Source organism: Podarcis bocagei (assembly GCF_964188305.1).
Source record: "Podarcis bocagei genome assembly, chromosome: 13".
Lineage (NCBI taxonomy): Eukaryota > Metazoa > Chordata > Lepidosauria > Squamata > Lacertidae > Podarcis > Podarcis bocagei.
This window is the reverse complement of record NC_138138.1, coordinates 37,640,269-37,657,730: the sequence shown is the minus strand read 5'-3', so window position 1 is coordinate 37,657,730 and position 17,462 is coordinate 37,640,269. Positions and strand designations below refer to the sequence as shown.

Sequence of the window (17,462 nt, the reverse complement as noted above, 5' to 3'; positions counted from 1 at the left end):
TGCCATTTCTCTTCTTTCCGTCTCTGGGCTAGTAGCATCCGTGCTGCTGTTGTCGTATACATAAAGAGTCTTTTCTGTTCCTTTGGAATGTTGGTACCTATAATTCGTAACAGAAAGGCTTCTGGTGGTATAGTTAACCTCTGAGGAGAACGCAGCTAAGGATAGCTCAGTTAGAATCATAGAATCATAGAGTTGGAAGAGACCACAAGGGCCATTGAGTCCAACCCCCTGCCAAGCAGGAAACACCATCAGAGCACTCCTGACATATGGTTGTCAAACCTCTGCTTAAAGACCTCCAAAGAAGAAGACTCCACCACACAGTTGGTAGACCACAAGACTCTTATTCTCAGGGTTGTGGGTTTGAGCCCCACCTTGGGGGAAAAACAAGCAAACTCCTACATTGCAGGGGGTTGGACTAGATGACCCGTGTGGTCCCTTCCAATATTGCAAGTATATATGAAAGCACATGATCTCCTGCAAGCTGAGTTTGCAAAATATGACTGCAGCATAGTAGGGAAAAAGGGAAGTGGCTTGCGAGGCACTTCCAGCGCTGCTCAGCTGTGCTTCACAGAGTATGTGCACATCAAAGGGGAGAACAGTGTTGCAGAGCCATGTTGCAGCCTCCCTCCAAGATCTTCATTCCGGGGACAGCACACATCTTGGGGGACACAGGACACTGGACCACAGGGCTAGGTGCTCCTTCATCATCATGAGGCTCTCTTTCAACATCCTCTTTATCGGTTGGTGTCTCAGATGAAAGGGTGAAGGGACTGAGGGTTGTGCAACAGCCGGGTGGAAGGACCAGAGACCCAGTTGTGGTTCCTGCTGCTCAGCTGTATTGCCGCTAATGCAATCATCTCCTTTCCAGGATTCCTGCTGGCTGGACAGTGGCAGATCTCTGGAGGTGAGTCTCTTTGGGTGATAAATATGAACAAGGGGCCAGAGGGAGATGGATGGGGGCAGAATGAGAGCTAACTGCAATGATTTCCCCCAACCAAATCTGACTTCCTAACATCTGCATTATAACCATAGAGGCCTACCAAATGTTCTCTGATCTATACAAATATTAAATGTACAGGAACATCCCATCCCTTTTTCTTTCTCTCTCTTTTTTGGTCAAAATGTACATTTACTGATTTTTCAGTTAGGTTTTTTAAAAAAATATATATTATTTGATTATACAAAACATAAAATTGTAACAATCCAAATGCATATTGATATACTGTACAGTGGAACCTCAGCTGTCAAACACTTCGGAAGTCAAATGATCTTCCGGAACGGATTACCTTTGGCTACTCTGAATCTCGAGACTTCTCCCCACCCACTCCATGGGTCCCATTGTCAACATTTACAACTGCATATTATTTCATAATCTATATTTTATATCAATCCATATTATCCATGGTATGAACCCCATCCCTATTTCTTTGCCTTAGACAATCTACACACAAAATGCAATTCCCCCAGTGTAACCTTAGACTGAGCAACTAGACATGATGGCAACCTTCTCCCTGCACTGCCAGAGGCAGGATACCTCTGAAGAACAGTTGCTAAGAATCACAAGCGTAGAGAATGCTCTGCTGCTCTCAGTCCTGCTCCTGGACTCCCCACAGACATCTGGTTGGCCCCTGGGGGAACTTGCATGACAAAGCTCAAGTAGCTGCAGTAGAAGAGAGTGCCTTCTACCAACTCATTCTGATAGGCCTATGAGGCGGCAATTACAGAGGACAGTCCTCTCTTTCAAAAGCCGTCCAAGTTCAGTTTTGAAAACCATAAGAAAGGAAAGCAGGAGGGGGTCTTGAAGTTGCCCACCCACCATGAGCAGCTGAACAGTGGAATGAGCAGACACACAGCTCACCTGGCCACAGTCTTCCCCACTAGGGTGAAAATAATGCATTTTCATTTAAAAATTAGTAATTACTGTCCTACCTTAGTTCTCAAATGGAATCTGTTCCGGAAGTCCGTTCAACTTCCGAAAACGTTCAAAAACGGAGGCATGGCTTCTGATTGGCTGCAAGAGCTTCCTGCGCTCAATTGGAAGCTGCGCTGGACATTCAGCTTCCAAAAAACTTTTGCAAACCAGAATACAGTACTCACTTCCGGGTTTGTGGCGTTTGGGAGCCAAAACGTTTGAGTCGCAAGGCATTTGAGAAGCAAGGTGTGACTGAATTTATAAATGTGGATCTTCCCATATAAATTAGCATGTGGTAAAGTCAGGGCCTTCATTTGTCTTCCTCTTTGGTGATCCATCTTCCAAATCTCACCTTTGTTCTCCTGTTTCGGTCCAGGACAACTTTATCCTAAACCTTCATTCTCAGCAGTTTCCACAAATGTGGTCAGACCGGGGGGAAATATCATCTTACGGTGTGCAAGTGATTACCATCAAGATGTAAAATACTATCTGCACAAAGATCCACCATTTCTTTATTCAGCATATTGGAATAGTGAGTGGGGTGCAGCTGTATTTCAGATTGCCAATGCAAGAGCTTCAAATGGCGGAACCTATACATGTAGCTATTGCTTAAGTTATGATCAACAGTGCTCATTTCGTAGTGATCCTGTCCAAGTCTTCATAAAAGGTGAGAGCCTGGCTTAGCCTTTTTATGCTATTTTCACAACTGACATGTAAGGGGAGGGGAGAGAGAGAGAGACAATTTCTGTTCTTATCCTGAAGCATGGTTCTTAACCCGAGGTACTATTTCTGGGTTAGTGGAGTCTGTAACCTGAAGCGTATGTAACCTGAAGTGTATGTAACCCAAGGTAGCACTGTATTAGATATTGCCATAAATTCAACAGAAATGCCATAAATTCCACCAAATCTCTGAACCAGTGCTTTTCTTTGAGGGGGCAAAAGGGTGCCAGTACTGGGTGCCCTTAAGTACCTCCAGGAAAAAGCACTGTGAGGCTTAAATAAAAATTGCAATCACACAGTTAGATACACGTGATATTCAGTGTAGATGCAGACAAGACCAATGATGCCAAATACTTGGTTCTTAACTCTTTCTACAGTGTTCATTGAAATAAGCAACAGAAATGTACAGTAACTCAGCTTATAAGATTTCCTGGATCTGCCACACTGAACTGCAGCAAACAGTAACTCTTCTCAGGAACCCATCTCCCACCTAGCCTGGCCAATGATGGGTGTTGTAGGCGTGTGGAAGGTGTAAGGTCACCCATCTCTAAACTGAAGTTGTAAACAAAAAACTTAGAAGCATCAAGATCTTATGAACATTTACCCTCCGATCCATCCTCGGGATTTTGCATTCTCCCAGAACATGCAAACCTCTCCCATATGACAGACTGTTGCCTGGGACTGATTTGAGAAGGCTGAACTGCCTCTTTGAAATCTCACCCTTGTTCTCTTCCATGTGCAGGAAAGCTGCATCCCAAGCCTTCCATCGCAGTGAATTCAGCTGAAACGCTTGCCGAAAAGGGGAATGTCAAAATCAGCTGCAAGGCAGAAGACAACTTACCAAGGCTTTTCTCTTTGTATATACAAGTGGATGCAGATAGGCAGCTGAGAAAACTGACAGAGAAAACAGCAACAAAGGAGGCTGTGTTTGCCTTTGACAATGCCCAAGAATTCCAAGGGGGTCTCTACCAATGTAGATATTGCAACACAACAGCCTTCGTTGAACTGTGCTCAGATTTCAGTGACAGCCGACGCATCAACAGAATAAGTAAGGTTCAACATACATCCTCCTATTGTCACAAAAGGGTCTAAAATGGGAGTGTTCTGCATTTTCAACATCTGTACATCCAGTGGAGAATTTGCATAGAATAAAATATTCCAGATTGGCTGGGATTGAAGGAGGGAGTGTGGTGTGCATGGCTCTGAGAGCCAGTGTGGTGTAGTGGTTAAGAGAGGTAGATTCGTAATCTGGGGAACCGGGTTCACGTCTCCGCTCCTCCATATGCAGCTGCTGGGTGACCTTGGGCTAGTCACACTTCTCTGAAGTCTCTCAGCCCCACTCACCTCACAGAGTGTTTGTTGTGGGGAAGGAAGGGAAAGGAGAATGTTAGCCGCTTTGAGACTCTTTCGGGTAGTGATAAATTGGGATATCAAATCCAAACTCTTCTTCTTCTTCTCTTGGAATCTTCTGAAGAAAGCTGCAGGAAGGTGTTTGTAGAATTTGTAGTGTTAAAACGGAAAGGGGTCAAACCATCGCAAGAGGTGTTGAAATTTTGGCAGGTTGGATAGTTACAATGGAATGGTCTCGGTAGTGGAGTGCACATTTTTATTCTTATTTATTTATGATTATTACTTTGGATAGATAGATAGATGGATAGATAGATGATAGATAGATGATAGATAGATGATAGATGATAGATGATAGATAGATGATAGATAGATGATAGATGATAGATAGATAGATAGATAGATAGATAGATAGATAGATAGATAGATAGATAGATAGATACCGGTAGAAAGAAAGAAAGAAAGAAAGAAAGAAAGAAAGAAAGAAAGAAAGAAAGAAAGAAAGAAATTAGATAGAGATAGATAGATAGATAGATAGATAGATAGATAGATAGATAGATAGATAGATAGATAGATAGATGATAGATAGATAGATGATAGACAGACAGATGCAGACTATGAAGGAATCTTTGTCCTTCCAGATGTTACTGGGTCCTAGCAAGTGTGGCCAATGGCATGTAGGTCCGTAACATCTGGAGGGCCAATAATTATCTACAACTACTCTAGACATTTTTAACTAAAGAAAAAACAATAACAGTCCCTATGTACAAGCATTTTTTCATAAGCAAAGAGCCATTCTAAGCATTTTTTAAATTATTTGTTAAAAGTCAGTTTGTTTAGCCTGTTTGTTTGTTTGTTTGTTTGTTTGTTTGTTTACTGAATTTATATACTGCCCTATACCCAGAGGCAATTCACAGAAAAGATCACAATATATAAAAATAAAAACAATAACCCAATAACCCCACCCCCCACCCCTCAAAAGAGCCACATAGTTAGGGCATAGTTCTAGTTTGCAGATATTTCTGCTGATCTGATCAAAAGCAGCAGAGTGTGTGGAAGAATATCACGCCACTTCCCTCCATACCATTCTCACAGTGTTTTATTTGCACCCAGATTCCAGCCTGTCCAAACCCTCCATCAAAGTGCTACCCGACGAACGTATTTCCCCAGGACAGAATATCACCATCGAGTGCCAGGGGCCAGAAAAGGGTCTGAACTTCTCCCTCTACAAATCCGGGGAACTGATAACATCGCAGGTGACGGAGTCAGAGAGAAACAGAGCCGAGTTCCCTTTCTTCAACGTGGGGTTGGAAGATGAAGGAAACTACACCTGCCAATATCACCGCCGGGGAAATCCCTTTGCCTGGTCAGAGCCAAGTAATGCCACGGAGCTGGTTGTAAGAGGTGAGAAGATTGGTTGGGTACTTGTCTTTCCCCTGCCGTCCAAGTCTCGCTCCCTGTTGTGGAGGAGGCAGGAGCTTCAAGGGGCCTGAGACTCACACTGCAGGGAGGAGGGAACCAGCTTCTTAGTCTCTGTCTGCACGACTTCTCTAAAAGCAGGAGAAATGTTTCCTACTTTGCAGTGATACAGTTGCAGATGTTCCACCTTCCAAATACCAGCTCTCTTTCTTCTCCAGGAGACCTTTCTCCAAAGCCTGCCAACTTTGTGAGGCCCAGTCCTCTCGTCATCCCAGGGCATCTCTGCTGTGCAGCTGGCCTTCCCTGACAAGGGTCTCATCCCACCTGTGTTCTCAGCCAACTATCCTCCTGAGTAATGGCATACAGTGTACCTCGGGTTAAGTACTTAATTCGTTCTGGAGGTCCGTTCTTAACCTGAAACTGTTCTTAACCTGAAGCACCATTTTAACTAATGGGGCCTCCCGCTGCTGCCATGCCGCTGGAGTAAGATTTCTGTTCTCATCCTGAAGCAAAGTTCTTAACCCAAGGTACTATTTCTGGGTTAGCGGAGTCTGTAACCTGAAGCGTATGTAACCTGAAGCGTATGTAACCAGAGGTACCACTGTATTGAACAACACTGGGCCTGTGAGCATTAAATAATAATAATAATAATAATAATAATAATAATAATAATAATAATAATAAAAAATTTTATTTATATCCCGCCCTCCCCAGCCAAGCCGGGCTCAGGGCGGCTAACAACAAATGCCCATTTGCAGATAGTAAACTCAGTCTTTTACAGCAGAATGCAGCAAAGCAACTGTGGTTGGAATAGTAACATCAAAGGTTTTATTTATAAAGCAAATAACAAAACAACAAGACGACTCTCACATCCATCTTCTTCAGCAGAGGAGCAGAGAGAGAGGAGAGAGGGGGGAGACATTTAAATAATTCCCATACTCATACATCAATTAAGTAATTAAAGGCAACCCGCAACATTATGCAATGAGACATTACAATACTAACACCCTCCCCCTTTTCATGGTAACATTGCCTTATCATCTAGTACATCTGTAACATCTGTACATATAGACCCAGTTGTTGTTTATTTACAACCTTCAACAACAAATCTGCGGATATTTCTTAAATCTGGGTTCGGGCTTGTATGAGGGAGCTTTCATCCTGAAGGGATGATCAGTGCCTGTTCGGACCTTAGATTGAATTTTGCCTTCCTGCTCAGCCTGCTACGATTTGCGTGTTTTGTGTCAGCCAGCTAGATAAGATAGTTTTGTTATTTTCTTGGCTTCTGAGCAGTCCTAAATTGTGTAATCATGTGAAGTTTTTGCTTTTAACAAAATATTGTTTTTAAAAACAGCGGGTTTTCTTATGAGAACTGACTTTGGCTTGAGTTACTGAGCCTCCCAGCTGACCCCCAGGCAGTGCTGAACCTGACCTTCTGCTCTCTTCAGCCAGGACCACCCAACCAATCCATTGGTCAATGAAATTCCAAGCCCACATGATGGACCAGTAATTCTGAATGGAACACCCAGCAAGTGACCAATCGTAAACTGACCACTTTTGGATGCTCCTGCAGTGACATAAAAAACTGGAACGCAACATGTGTACCTGCCATCTTCTTAGCAACAGGGAGCAACTGTGACAGTGGAACTTTGAGTTGGTCCACTGCTTGCAGACTTAGTATGCTTTGTATCATCTCTCTGGCTCTAGTCAGAAGTAAAAGACAAGTGGAGTAGATTAGAAGGCTGCTTCCATTGGCAGGTAGATCCCGCAGGCTGTTCTTATGTTCTTAGAAATCAGAAGTAAGTCCCACTGAACTCAGTGGGGCTAAGTATGCTGAGGGCCACAGCCTTGGAGTAATCTCCCTCCCCACCCTGCCTTCATCACAACCAACAATTGAGTAGTAACTCTTCTCTGTCTGACTCTGCAGCAAACACTTCTACATCCATGGAGATCAACATCCGCCTGGGAGTTGCTGGCTTGGTCCTGCTTTCCTTGGTGCTGATTGTGGCTGAGTTCATGTGCAGCAGGCAAGGCTGAGAAGCTCTGACTCGACTCAGTTCCACAAGTCAAGACCCTTCCTTGAGGCATCCGAGACAAGCAAAGCCACAGGAATCCCATAGAGACTGGTTTCATTTCTTGTTCATCTGAAGGCCAAATTTCTATGCTGTGATATCACCAAGGAATCTTTTCGGAAGCGCCTGGGGTGGGGTGAGAATACTGGAGGCTTCTGTTTTCTGTGCTTTTTTTGAGCTTTTTTTACAAAGATTGGACAGGGCCTTCTTAAGCATACTCCCCCCCCCCCGATTTCCCAGAGTTGTTGACCTCCTTTTTTTAGGGAGGGAAGACCAGCAGCAGCGGAGGGAGCCTCTTGGGACGGGACGGCGCTGCCCGTGCCATGCCCAGCTTTGTGGGGCTGGAGGAGGTGGGCAACGGCTGGGGCTCCTCCGGCAGGGAAGAGGCGGAGGCTGGATGAGGCACCTCCCAGCTCAGCTGGTCGTTTCGTGCTGCGGTGGCCATGGCAAGCGGAGGCTCTGGGTGCAGCACTGCATGTGGAGGTGGGTGAGGGTGATGAGCAGGCCGGGGGAGCCAGCCCTGTGGAGATCCGCTGCCCCTGATGCCTGGCTCAAAGACCAAAGACAGCTAACAGGAGAGGCACTGCGTGTGCCTGCGCCTCAACCCGTTGGGTGAGTGAGCACACCAAGTGAGCGGGCCTGCCCTGAGCGAGCAAGGGTGTGTGCGGCTGAGCGTTGGCTGGGTTTTTTCCCTTTTAGCTTTCTGGCACTCCGCAGAATTTGGTGCCTACTTCTAAAAGGGAAAAAACTGAGCCGACGCTCAGCGGAAGCTGTGCATGCACCTTCGCTCACTCAGTGCGCTCGTTCAGTGTTCCCGGGACTCTCACCTGGCACCCTCCAAAACCTGGTGCCCCGGCACCCCACACCACTAGCATCTATGGGTAAGACAGCCCTGAGTCTGAAAATGAAATGAAATACAGTGGTACCTCGGGTTAAGTACTTAATTCGCTCCGGAGGTCCGTTCTTAACCTGAAACTGTTCTTAACCTGAAGCACCACTTTAGCTAATGGGGCCTCCCGCTGCTGCCGCACCGCTTGAGCACAATTTCTGTTCTTATCCTGAAGCAAAGTTCTTAACCCGAGGTACTATTTCTGGGTTAGCAGAGTCTGTAACCTGAAGTGTATGTAACCCGAGGTACCACTGTATTCCAAGTTTAATTGGCAAAGGCAGGGGACAAGGTTTATTTTTTGTCATAAGCAGTTTTTTGTGTAGCTGGTGGATGTGACCATGTGGAAGGGTGTACAAGGGGAAAGGAGTGCCCTTCCAGACGCCCTAGCGTGCCCTGGGAGACTTGCTACACTTGCTGCCGCAATGGCAAAAGCTTGTGAAGAAAGAAAAAAGGGGGTAGAAATTCCTCTGCTGTCCTGAATTTTGGGATGTAACCCCCGTACCCCATTTTTTAATCCATTCTAGAAATTGTGGATGGGAAATCCAAATGAATCTTTGGGTTAGTACAAGGTTATTTTAACAAAGTGCAAACCATGCCCCCCTAGTAAGAAGCACGGGCAACAGACAAATATCTCACATTGTTGGAGAAGTGCTCAGATCCAGGCATGGCTTCCTCACGCCTTTCACAAGGACCAACCAACCACCGTTTCAATACAGTCTGTTCGGATGAGCTCCTCTAAGCGGGGGCAATAAAAAGATAGGAGGAGAAACCTGGGAGGTGAAGGAACAAATCCGTCTTTAAAGATTTCACACCCAACTGAGATCAGATTGATGAATGGGCCAAGTATCTGCTGTGGGAGAGCTGAGCTGTTCTACAACATGGACGGGATGAGAATAAGCACTGGTGCCTTGAATCTGAACATTGCCCAAGTCATGTGCAGGCAACTTAGCTGTGGACATGCCCTGCATTCATCTGCAGAAGGTCTTGGATATACATATGGTTTAGTGCTAGGAAATAATTTCACTTGTGAAGGGCAGAAGCTTTTCTCAGCCTCTGCCAAGGAAGATATGTCTATGGTGAGAAGTGCAGGCCTAGAAAGCACAAAACATGCAGAAAACTGCTTGAACCCATGCTTTCTAGGTGTGGGATTGCAGAAGTGAGGGCGACCCCTCAGCCTCAACCTTGTCTGCCAGTATCACCCCCATCATCTTTTCTAGCCAGTCTTTCCTTGTAGTTTCAGGGACTCCGTTCCTCAGGTGCCATTTCCCCGTCTATTGAAACTGAGTTTTCATCAATGGCTTACCCTGCCCCTGCTATAAAGCGAAACTAAAATCTTATGGTAAGAACTCTGCAACATCCAGAATTAATCACATAGATGTTTCTCTTCCTTCTGACTCAAAAAATGTGTTTCCCTACAACTCATCAGAATAATTCTGGGCAGATCACTTTCAAGTATGATCTTCTGGGAGTCCTCTCTTATTAATAATTTAGATAAAACCACATGTTCGTATGAGATTATGATGTAGTGCATCCCTTTCAATTCTTATTTTTTAATTTTTTGAAAATAAATTTTCATTGGTTTTACAATTTCAAATTCAACAATTATTTTTGATCCAAAAGAAAAAAGAGGAAAAAAGAGAAATACAAAATATCCAACATGGAATACAAGAACTAAAATAAAAAATATAAGAAATAAATTTTTAAAAAACAAAAAATATCTTTTCAGAGGTTCTCTTTAACCTCCTGACTTGCCTCCATTTCCTTTCCTAGTTCATTGAATATATATATATTCTGCATAATTATACTTAAACCTCTTTTTTCTTATGCTTGTTATTTCATCTGAATTACATACCATCGGTTTTCATTGTTTCAGTTCAAATTTCCTTCCGTAAACTTTACCTTATTTTAACTATTTGCAAGTGTTTACCAGCGGTAGGCAACCCAAGGCCGGGGACCCAATCGCCTTCTCAATCCGACTCATGGATGGTGCAGGAATCAGCGTGTTTTTACATGAGTAGAATGTGTCCTTTTATTTAAAACGCATCTCTGGATTATTTGTGGGGCATTAGAATTCGTTCATTGTTTTTTTCAAAATATAGTCTGGCCCACCACATGGTCTGAGGCACGGTGGACTGGCCCACGGCAGAAAAGGGTTGCTGACCCCTGGTTTAGTCAAAGCCTGCCAATGTTTCTACTTGTTTACAATATTTTTGTACATATACTAAGGTTACCAGACGTCCTCATTTCCTGGGGACAGTCCCCAGATATACAAATCAGTCCCCTTACAAAATCCATCTATTTAATAGGAAGTTGAAAAGTGTCCCTGGACTCATTGGAAAAAATCTGGTAACATTAACATATCCAATAAATGCATTTATTGTGTTAAGTTCTTATTTAATCCAAGGGCACCTCTTGATTTTCTGGTGTTTATGTAAATAATATTGCATATGTATGTAATAATATTAGATTAATTATGGGAAATTTATATTTGGTAAATGTGTAGGTCAGTATAATATATGAATTAAGGTATGTGTTGGGTTGGGGAGGGGAGGGGAGGGACTGTGCTTGGAATGTTGGAAGTGAGTGGTGATTGGCTCGGAGTTTGCAAAGGAGTTTGAAAGCAGATGGGAGAAGTTTAGAGAGTCACCTGAGTTTGGAGTTGAGTTGCACTTAGAGCTAGAGTTGGATGTGGACACGGAGAGAGTATTTGGATAGTAGCGTGGCTGATTTGGTAGAGTAGGGTCGCTATTGTTGTACAAAATCACTATACTGCATGCACATATTGGGATGCACGTAGATAAATACATCTCACTCACAGAAATAGATAGCCATTTCTATCTATGAACCCCATTTTATACAACCTGGAGTATTATTCCTATGAAATCCCAAGCCATTAATTTCCATTACAGACAGCGCCTCCACAGGCCACCAGCGTTACAGCATCCCGGTCATTTGACAGCACTAACAAGCTAAGTTGGCTTGTCTGTCAACTCTGTGGGGTGCCCAGTTGAAAGAGGAAGGTATTGATTTATGCCAGATAAGCTCTATCACTGGTTCTCCTATGCAATAAATGGAAACACACCTTTTTAAAGAGGAAAATAGATGACAAAACGAATTGGAAGTTCTTTCCCCCGCTCCCTTTGTGAACTTTTGCAGATGATATAGATCCCGCTTCTGCCTGAAGCTACCCTGTAACCCAGTAATAGATATTTGCAACTATGTTTGGAACAGAATCTCAAATGTAACTTGATTTTCAAACTGAAAGTCACTGTAACACATGCAAATCACAAAGGTACATTTATTTGCCAAGCTGATGGACATTGTAAACCCTTCAGGGAAACATTGAAACATATATTCCTCTCACTCAGCCTCCAGAAACATGAACTGCTAGACTTCTAATTTGCCTTCAGAAAAGTGGTTTTTCACTTGTAGGCTCACCTCACTAGCAGGGCTTCAGATTTTGTTGTTTTGAGTTTCTTTAGCTCATCTTGGCCTGGTATGCTAACAAGTTACAGTTTGACTTAATCTATTGGGTGCTCAGGGACTCAACTTTCTTCTTCAGTTTCAATTCCACCCTTCGCTGTGGGGCGAGCACTGAACAACAACAACAAATTTTTATTTATACTGCACCCACCCCAGCCAGAGCCGGGCTCAGGGTGGCTAACACCAGTAAAATTACAATAAAAACATAATGGGGGGTGGGGAACCAATTTAAAATACAGGTTAAAAATACAATTTAAAAGGCAGCCTCATTTTAATAGTAGCCCATAGATCAAAACCATATGGGGAGGGAAACATAAGGGTCAGACTGAGTCCAAACCAAAGGCCAGGAGGAACAGCTCTGTCTTGCAGGCCCTGCGGAAAGATGTCAAGTCCCGCAGGGCCCTAGTCTCCTGTGACAGAGTGTTCCACCAAGTTGGGGCCAGTACTGAAAAGGCCATGGACCTAGTTGAGACCAATCTAACCACCTTGCGACTTGGGACCTCCAAAGTATTGTCATTTGTGGACCTTAAGGTCCTCCGCGGGGCATACCAGGAGAGGCGGTCCCGTAGGTACGTGGGTCCTAGGCTGCATAGGGCTTTAAAGGTCAAAACCAGCACCGTCAGCAGGAGGAGCATAAGTATTGTGGCAGCAGCGATAGAAGAGGCAGCTCCTTTTCTATTTGTTTGAAAGGGAAAGTGCAGCAGCAGCAGCAGCAGCAGCGACCACAGCAAAGCTCTGGTCTCGGGCCACAATGTTTAGCCTCAGCATTCTAGCTCTGAGGACATCCCCAGTATCTGAGTGGTCTGTCTTGCATCCGCTTAGATGTGCAACTCTCTCTTCCTCTGTCCCAGTTCAAAAAATAGCTTTCTCTCTCTCTCTCTCTCTCTCTCTGTTTCATTTCTGCCCTTTCTGTTCTTTTTGGTTTCCTTAATTCTAGTGCTATTCTTAGGTTAATTACTGTCAGTGCTCAAAGGGGAAGGGAAAAAAGGAAACAGTCATCCTTGGGAAATACCATCCTACCTCATTTGGCTTTGAGCTCTGATGAATACTTTCTTTGAATATTTTACTCTCCAACCTAGCGTGCCATTTCCTTCCCACACTTCCTTCCTGCACCCCATATTTTCAGAGAGCAAACCTGCAGGAAAGGTCCTTTTCATTTGACTTATGTACAGTAGCCTGTCTCTGCCAGCAGTTTCTGGGGAGTCTTAAGCATCTCACATGCCTCAGGCACCAAAAAGCCCTCAGAGGACTGATGGGGAGAGAGGGGAGTGGCAACAGCCAGACTTGGTCCCTCACCATCATCTGTTCCGTTGTTTGCCACCTGCCCTCAAGCTTGTGCCCAAAAGTGGCTCACAGAATGTCAAGCAAACAATAAGTATAACCATTCAAAACATATTAGAAAATAGAAATAAGAATGTAAAAATCAGTCCATAAAACCATATTGTAAAAACATGGCCCCCCAAAAAGCAACCCTAGTTTAAGGGCCTAAAATTAACATTATATAAAACAATATTAATAAGCCAACATAATTAAATAACTGAAACTGAACAGCTGAGAAAATGATATCAACACAAAAATGGAAGAACACCATAGAAATCACCACCCTGTTCCAGATCCTGTTCCTGTATCCAACGGTTTGGTTACTGGATTCAATCTATACCATCCAAGGATCTCACCCCCATCTCCCAGCTCCCTGGTTATTATGTAGGGGGGTCCTTTGTCCGCCATTATCATGGACTTTCTTAGCCAAATGGCAACCAATAACTTTCCTTCCACACTCTCCCACCAAACTACGTATTGGTGGGAATCTTCCCTCGTGCTGGAAGATGGATTGTTTCTCTGCAACCATAAAGACTTGGATCGGTTGCCGGGGGAAATGATAGTAGAGATTTGTCACATTTCAAGTACACCTCAAAACTACCTTAAACGAAACATAGAACTGTAGACTACAGTCATACCTTGGAACTCAAATGAAATCCATTCCGGAACTCTGTTCGATTTCCAAAACGTTTGGAAACCAAAGCACGGCTTCTGATTGGCTGCAGGAAACTCCTGCAGCCAATCGGAAGCTGCAGAAGTCCCGTCAGACATTCGGGTTCCAAGGAACATTTGCAAACCAGAACACTCACTTCTGGGTTTGAGGCGTTCAGGAGCCCAAATGTCCGAGTACAAAGGTGTTCGGGATCCAGTGTATGACTGTATATACAAATTTCTAGGTTTCATATTGGCCGATTTTCACAGCTATCAAGAAAGATGTTTGTCTGGTGGAATCCCTCAGGCTGTTCTGCTTAGGTTCATTTAACTTTAGCCCCATTGGGGAAATGACAGCAAAGTGGTCTTTACACACACACACACACACACACACACACACACACAGGCAACTGTTGACTTCAGATAAATCTGTAGACTGTGAGGCTTCAGCCACAGATGTTTTCAATGCCATTTTGTCTAGAAACAATAGTCAGGCTGTGGAGCCGCTGGCAAAGGAGAAGACTAGGGTTCTGGTTATGAGAGTGGTTGTGTAGAAGAGGAAACTTCAGCAGCTGTAGCATTTTTTTGATGTGTGTTTACCATTATGGTAGCCACAACTTCCTTTTCTTACAGTTGGCCACTCTAGTTTTTTGGGGGAGGGGGGAGGAGGAGCCACATCTTGAAAGATCAAAATGTGAGCAGCCAAGAATGATCCTGGTCCTCAAGGCATGTATCCCACGGTATAAAATCAGCCAAAATCTCATTCCATTATGCTGGCGAGATTGCAAACTTCCTGGAATTACTGTACACCATGTGGCGGTGCTGTCCAAAGATTGTTCCCTTTTGGGAAAAGCTTCTCCAGACCGTAAACCAGATTATGGAATCAGACCCCACAATAGCACTGTTATCTTATTTTCCTTTAGATGCCCAAGGAAAGTGTAAAATGTTATTACCCATGTGTTAGCTGCTGCCAGATTAAGAATGGTCATGTACTGGAGGACTCTCATTGTAAATCTCTTTGAAGCTTAGATGTCAGAGATATGGGATTCTATACTTAAGGACAAACTAACAGCCTTACAAACTTTTATTGAATATGCACAAACCATCAAGCATGGCTTCCAGCCACCAGCAACACACCGAACATTAAGGAATATCACTTTCATCCCACTACTGTAATATATATCCAGTGAACCACAGCTGGGATTGCTCCTGTTATATTCTTCCCATTTTTGTGATGGTTCTGTACTCCCAACCTGTTGTTGTTGTCATTATTGATATTTCTTTTCTCCTTTTTCAGATCCAATTCATTTGTAACTGAAAATCAATAAAATACATTTTTTTAAAAAAGAAAAAAAAGTCACATCTCCAATGCTGTGTCATGTTGGGGAAAGTCAAATATTAAGGAAGTTGCCTCAGGAAGAGGAGTGGCAGGGGAAACGCAAACGCCAGTCCTATGAAGAGATCCTCTTTCTGTAAGATTAGGTAAGGGGGCCTGTGGCAGACGAAAGGCGACACATGCAGTCATTTGTCTTCCTGTAACTACAGGCCCTGGATTAGTCAAATGAGAATGTGCAAACTCGAGAGGGAAACATGGTTAGCTCCTGGCTCCTTCCCCACTGTGGCAGCCACTCATACTCTGGGTTAATTTTCTGAGGCATTCTTGAGAATCCTGGCTCTCCCGCTCTTTTGGTTGTGCCCCTGCCACAGAACCACATAACACAAGCCTGCTGGATCAGGCCAAGCCCATCAAGCCCAGTATCCTGCTCTTCTTACCTTGGCCAACTAGATGCCAGTGGGAAGCCCGTAAGCCAGAAATGAGCGGAGCAGCACATTCCCATTTGCTATTGGCAACAACTGGTATTTAGAGGCATACCTCTTGTCCACTTCTTTCCAAAGAAAGCTGGCTTGGATTCTGTAATGAGCTGCCTGAATAATGCCTCTGACAGCAGAGGAACAGCATAGCCATAAGAGCTAAGGGACCCCTGACCCTTAAGTCCAGTCGTGGCCGGCTCTGGGGTTGTGGCACTCATCTCGCTTTATTGGCCAAGGGAGCTTCTGGCGAACCAGAGCAGCGCACGGAAACGCCGTTGACCTTCCCGCCAGAGCGGTACCTATTTATCTACAGTACTTGCACTTGCTTGCTTTTGAACTTCTAGATTGGCAGGAGCAGGGACTGAACAATGGGAGCTCATGCCATCATGGGGATTCGAACCGCCGACCTTCTGATCGGCAAGCCCTAGGCTCTGTGGTTTAGACCACAGCGCTACCCACATCATCTCAGCCATAAGGACTAGTAGCCACTGAAAGCCTTGTCCTCCATGAGTGTGTCCAATCCTCCTTTAAAGCCATCAAAGTTGGCGGCTACCACTGCCTCCTGTGGCAGTGAGTTCCATAGTTTAGCTATGCACTGTGTGAAGCAGTTTATCTGCTCTGCATTTTCAAATACTGAGCTTCCTTGGATGTCCATGGGCTCTAGTGTGTGAGAGGGGTGTCTACTCACTTTCTCAATGCCGTGTGTAATTTTATAAACTTCTATTATGTCACCTCTCCCTTTAAACAGTCGCAAATGCTGCAACCTTTCCACATAGAGGAGTCACTCCACCCCGATCTGTTTGGTTGTGCTTTTCTGAACTGAGCAAATAGCATTACCGAACCCAGTGAAAGCCAAAAGTGATCTAGTTTTCTCTCTCTTTTTTTGAAACGATTTTTATTTTACAAATGTAAATTAATTACAATATCAAATACATAGCCATAAAATGAGATTCCTCTGAACCTCCAGACTCCCCTCCCCCCCAATCCCATTCATGGGTACTATTGTCAACATTTACAAGAGGAATAAATGGAGGCAGTGAGAGATTTTACTTTCTTGGGCTCCATGATCACTGCAGATGGTGACAGCAGCCATGAAAATAAAAGATGCCTGCTTCTTGGGAGAAAAGCAACGACAAACCTAGACAGCATCTTAAAAAGCAGAGACATCACCTTGCCAACAAAGGTCCGTATAGTTAAAACTATGGTTTTCCCAGCTGTGATGTATGGAAGTGAGAGCTGGACCATAAAGAAGGCTGATCGCCGAAGAATTGATGCTTTTGAATTATGGTGCTGGAGGAGACTCTTGAGAGTCCCATGGACTGCAAGAAGATCAAACCTCTCCATTCTGAAGGAAATCAGCCCTGAGTGCTCACTGGAAGGACAGATCCTGAAGCTGAGGCTCCAATACTTTGGCCACCTCATGAGAAGGGAAGTCTCCCTGGAAAAGACCCTGATGGGAGAAGGGGACGACAGAGGATGAGATGGTTGGACAGTGTTCTTGAAGCTACCAGTATGAGTTTGACCAAACTGCGGGAGGCAGTGGAAGACAGGAGTGCCTGGCGTGCTCTGGTCCATGGGGTCACGAAGAGTTGGACACAACTAAATGACTAAGCAACAACAAATTATTTCATAGTCTATGCTTTGTATCTATCCATATCGTCCGTAGTAGTTGTTACATTACAAGTGAGATTAAAATCCTGCTAATGTTTTCATCTGCTTACAGATGTGGTCTCCTAAATAAATTATAAACTTCTCCCATTCTTTCTTGAATTTCTTGTCTTCTTGGTCTCTAAGCTTTCTGGTCAGTTTTGTCATTTCAGCCTAGGCTAACAGCTTA

At 44.2% G+C, this 17,462-nt stretch overlaps 2 protein-coding genes across 2 annotated transcripts in view; both read left to right on the top strand.

The window, feature by feature from the left end:
- Positions 1-574: 574 nt before the first annotated feature.
- Positions 575-7,486, top strand: LOC308571548 (osteoclast-associated immunoglobulin-like receptor; the record flags this gene model as incomplete). Its single annotated transcript, XM_081167145.1, has 6 exons — positions 575-740; positions 869-904; positions 2,289-2,579; positions 3,375-3,680; positions 5,093-5,383; positions 7,326-7,486. The coding sequence occupies 6 exons, from the start codon at positions 575-577 to the stop codon at positions 7,433-7,435; spliced, it is 1,200 nt and encodes a 399-aa protein (XP_081023271.1). The 3' UTR covers positions 7,436-7,486.
- LOC308571542 (immunoglobulin superfamily member 1-like) overlaps positions 642-17,462 on the top strand; it is a 28,915-nt gene continuing 12,094 nt past the window's right edge. The window contains exon 1 of the mRNA XM_081167136.1: positions 642-670. The gene's annotated coding sequence lies outside the window, so the exon portion shown is untranslated. The remainder of the gene's footprint in view (positions 671-17,462) is intronic.